This window comes from Tachysurus fulvidraco, chromosome 5, assembly GCF_022655615.1.
Source record: "Tachysurus fulvidraco isolate hzauxx_2018 chromosome 5, HZAU_PFXX_2.0, whole genome shotgun sequence".
NCBI classification, from domain to species: domain Eukaryota; kingdom Metazoa; phylum Chordata; class Actinopteri; order Siluriformes; family Bagridae; genus Tachysurus; species Tachysurus fulvidraco.
Genome location: NC_062522.1, coordinates 1,126,184 through 1,129,395, shown reverse-complemented (window position 1 = coordinate 1,129,395; position 3,212 = coordinate 1,126,184). Strand labels below are relative to the sequence as shown.

Genomic DNA, 3,212 nt, shown 5'->3' with positions numbered 1-3,212 from the left:
CTGATTTTTGATTTTTAATTAATCATGCAGCAGCAAATAATTAAACTGCTCTGTGTGCTGTATTAATGTGTAGTGAGTATTTACATTCTCATAATTTATTACACTTTGATACTGAATTCTGATTGGCTGATTAAATTAGCTCAGGTTTACACGAATACACACATTTTAATGTGTTATTATTTCTATATTATTTCTTCACCATATATCAATAAGTATCACTTGCTGAAGGAGTCTCCTGTGTGTGTGTGTGTGTGTGTGTGTGTGTGTGTGTGTGTGTGTGTGTGTGTGTGTGTGTGTATGAAGGAGTCTCCAGTGTGTTTGTGTGTGTGATGTGTATGAAGGAGTCTCCAGTGTGTGTGTGTGCGTGTTGGTGATGGAGTCTCCAGTGTGTGTGTGATGTGTATGAAGGAGTCTCCAGTGTGTGTGTGTATGATGTGTATGAAGGAGTCTCCAGTGTGTGTTTGTGTGTATGATGTGTATGAAGGAGTCTCCAGTGTGTGTGTGTATGATGTGTATGAAGGAGTCTCCAGTGTGTGTGTGTATGATGTGTATGAAGGAGTCTCCAGTGTGTGTGTGTGTGTGTATGATGTGTATGAAAGAGTCTCCAGTGTGTGTGTGTGTGTGTATGAAGGAGTCTCCAGTGTGTGTGTGTGTGTGTGTATGAAGGAGTCTCCAGTGTGAGCTCTGTGTCTCAGTCAGAGGTGAAGCTGGAAGTTCTCCACATCTTCAGGACAGAGGAGTTTATACTTCACTGTGTTTCTCAGTAACAAGATTTATTTTTAATTGTTCATTTAAAAACAGGCTGGTTAGAAAACGACCATTTATAAGTCCAACAATACAGAATTATTATTATTATTATTATTATTATTATTATTATTATTAATAATAATAATAATCCTAAGAAGAAGAAACATTTGGATGTAAAAGCAGTTTTTGTAAAACTAATTAATTATAAGACACAGATGTTGTGTGTGTTACTTTCACAGCTCTGTGGAGTTACACGGACCATTTATTAAATCTTTACTAGCAATTTATCTGTAAACCTCCAACTATCAGGATTGTTGCTCCTGTTTGGAATGAACAGAGAACTTCATTTCTGAATGCAGGAAGGTCTGAAAGCCACTGAGAACTACCTTCATCCCTGATGTTTTTTTCAGTTTCTGCCTGACTGCAGTTGCGTGTTAGCAGCTGAACATACACTCTCATTCACTCGTTCATCTTCTACCGCTTATCTTAACTTCCCGGGTCACGGGGAGCCTGTGCCTATCTCAGGCGTCATCAGGCATCGAGGCAGGATACACCCTGGACGGAGTGCCAACCCATCACAGGGCACACACACACTCTCATTCACACTCACACACTACGGACAATTTTCCAGAGATGCCAATCAACCTACCATGCATGTCTTTGGACCGGGGGAGGAAACCGGAGTACCCGGAGGAAACCCCCGAGGCACGGGGAGAACATGCAAACTCCACACACACAAGGCAGAGGTGGGAATCGAACCCCCAACCCTGGAGGTGTGAGGGGAACGTGATAACCACTAAACCACCGTGCCCCCCGCAGCTGAACAATGAAACAAAATTGTTGATGTTGATTTATCACAGGAGGGAAAAAAAAAAAAAGTGTATACGCTGTGTGCAGTCTACAGTATAAACTGTTCGGACTGTAACAGAAGCTTAAAATGAACCTCAGCATGGCTGTTACTGACTCGTAAAGTCAGATTCAGACTTTTACAAGATCTAAATGAACATTTGGTGTGTGTGTGTGTGTGTGTGTGTGTGTGTGTGTGTGTGATATTGTAATTATCTTGTAATAAAAATATTGTAATAAAAAAATAATTTAAAAAAAGCTGACAGTGACACCTCCGGGACAGTAGATGGCAGTAAAGTTCTGTAATAATCACTCACCTCACATCTATACATAATCATCTGCTTTTTCATTAAGGTTACACTGACACATGGCTTTTCATCCCTCATGTGAATTTATTAAACTGTGGTGTTAGTTATATATATAGTACAAATTATATATAGTACAAATATTGTCCAAAGATGTTTATTAATATTACAATTAATATAGGATTTTATTAATATACAATTTAAAATAGGTGCAGATTAGAGAAAGAAAATGAATCACAGACCAAAAAGCTGCAAAATAGGTGGAGCTTGAGCTGTTCATCATGTGGATGAAGCTCTGAATGAAGCTAAGAAGCTAACACCATCATGTGGTTCACAGTTTTTATCTCAAGTACAACTGTGTGTGTGTGTGTGTGTGTGTGTGTGTGTGTGTGTGTGTGTGTGTGTGTGTGTGTGTGTGTGTGTGTGTGTGTGTGTGTGTGTGTGTGTGTGTGTGTGTGGTGTTTTGGTTATTTCACAGCATAACCCATGATGTGTGGCTTGATAAGAGCAGAAATAGGAGCCTGGATGTGATGGAGCTGCACCTCTGAGAACCCGGCTTGTTCCACGTTCTGCCAGGTCGCACGGGTCATCTCACAACCGTCACCGAAATAGTACCTGTGACATCCGTGAAAGTCGTACAGCTTAATACCACACAACAAACGTTATTTTAAACTTAACTTAAAAAAAAGACTAAAAAAATGACATCATCACCTTCTGACAAATCCTAAGGCAGAACTCAGCAGCTCTGTAGTGTTAAAGTTAAACAGGGACGTGTGTAGAGATCTTTATCATCTCACACGAGAGAATAATCTCGTAAATGACTGTGAAGTTCATCCCACCACCTCGGTGCAGAACAGAACAGAGTCTTGTAGTAAACTTCCCTCTTACCCTGAGAGATGGTGGGACCAGTGGGGCAGTGCTGTAGATCTGAGGTTGTGAGGTGCAGTGTGAGGAGTGATGAGGGCTTTGGGGTAAGAGGGAGATGGTCTGGTTTTGGCTTTGTAGGGCAGCATCAGTGTTTAAACCTGATGTGTTCAGCTACAGGAGCCAGTGGAGGAACACAGCGGTGTGGTGGTGTGGAGAACTTAGGCAGGTTGAAGATGTCACACAGCTGCATTATGGGTCATTTACAGAGGACGTGTTCATATGTAGAGCTGATAGAGAGAGCTGCAGTAGACCAGTGTGGACATGACAAGAGACTGAACACGTACCTGAGCAGTCTGTGGGTGGGGGAATATGGCCGAATCTGATGTTGTAGAGAAGGAACCGACATGAGCGAGTCACATTAGGGACGTGTGAACAAAACTACAGTTG

At 41.5% G+C, this 3,212-nt stretch overlaps 1 protein-coding gene across 1 annotated transcript in view; it reads right to left on the bottom strand.

Moving 5' to 3' along the window:
- Positions 1-2,039: 2,039 nt before the first annotated feature.
- LOC113649515 (putative methyltransferase-like protein 7A) overlaps positions 2,040-3,212 on the bottom strand; it is a 6,764-nt gene continuing 5,591 nt past the window's right edge. Inside the window, exon 3 of the mRNA XM_027157336.2 lies at positions 2,040-2,513. Coding sequence (XP_027013137.2) covers positions 2,366-2,513 — 148 coding nt within the window. The 3' untranslated portion in view covers positions 2,040-2,365. The remainder of the gene's footprint in view (positions 2,514-3,212) is intronic.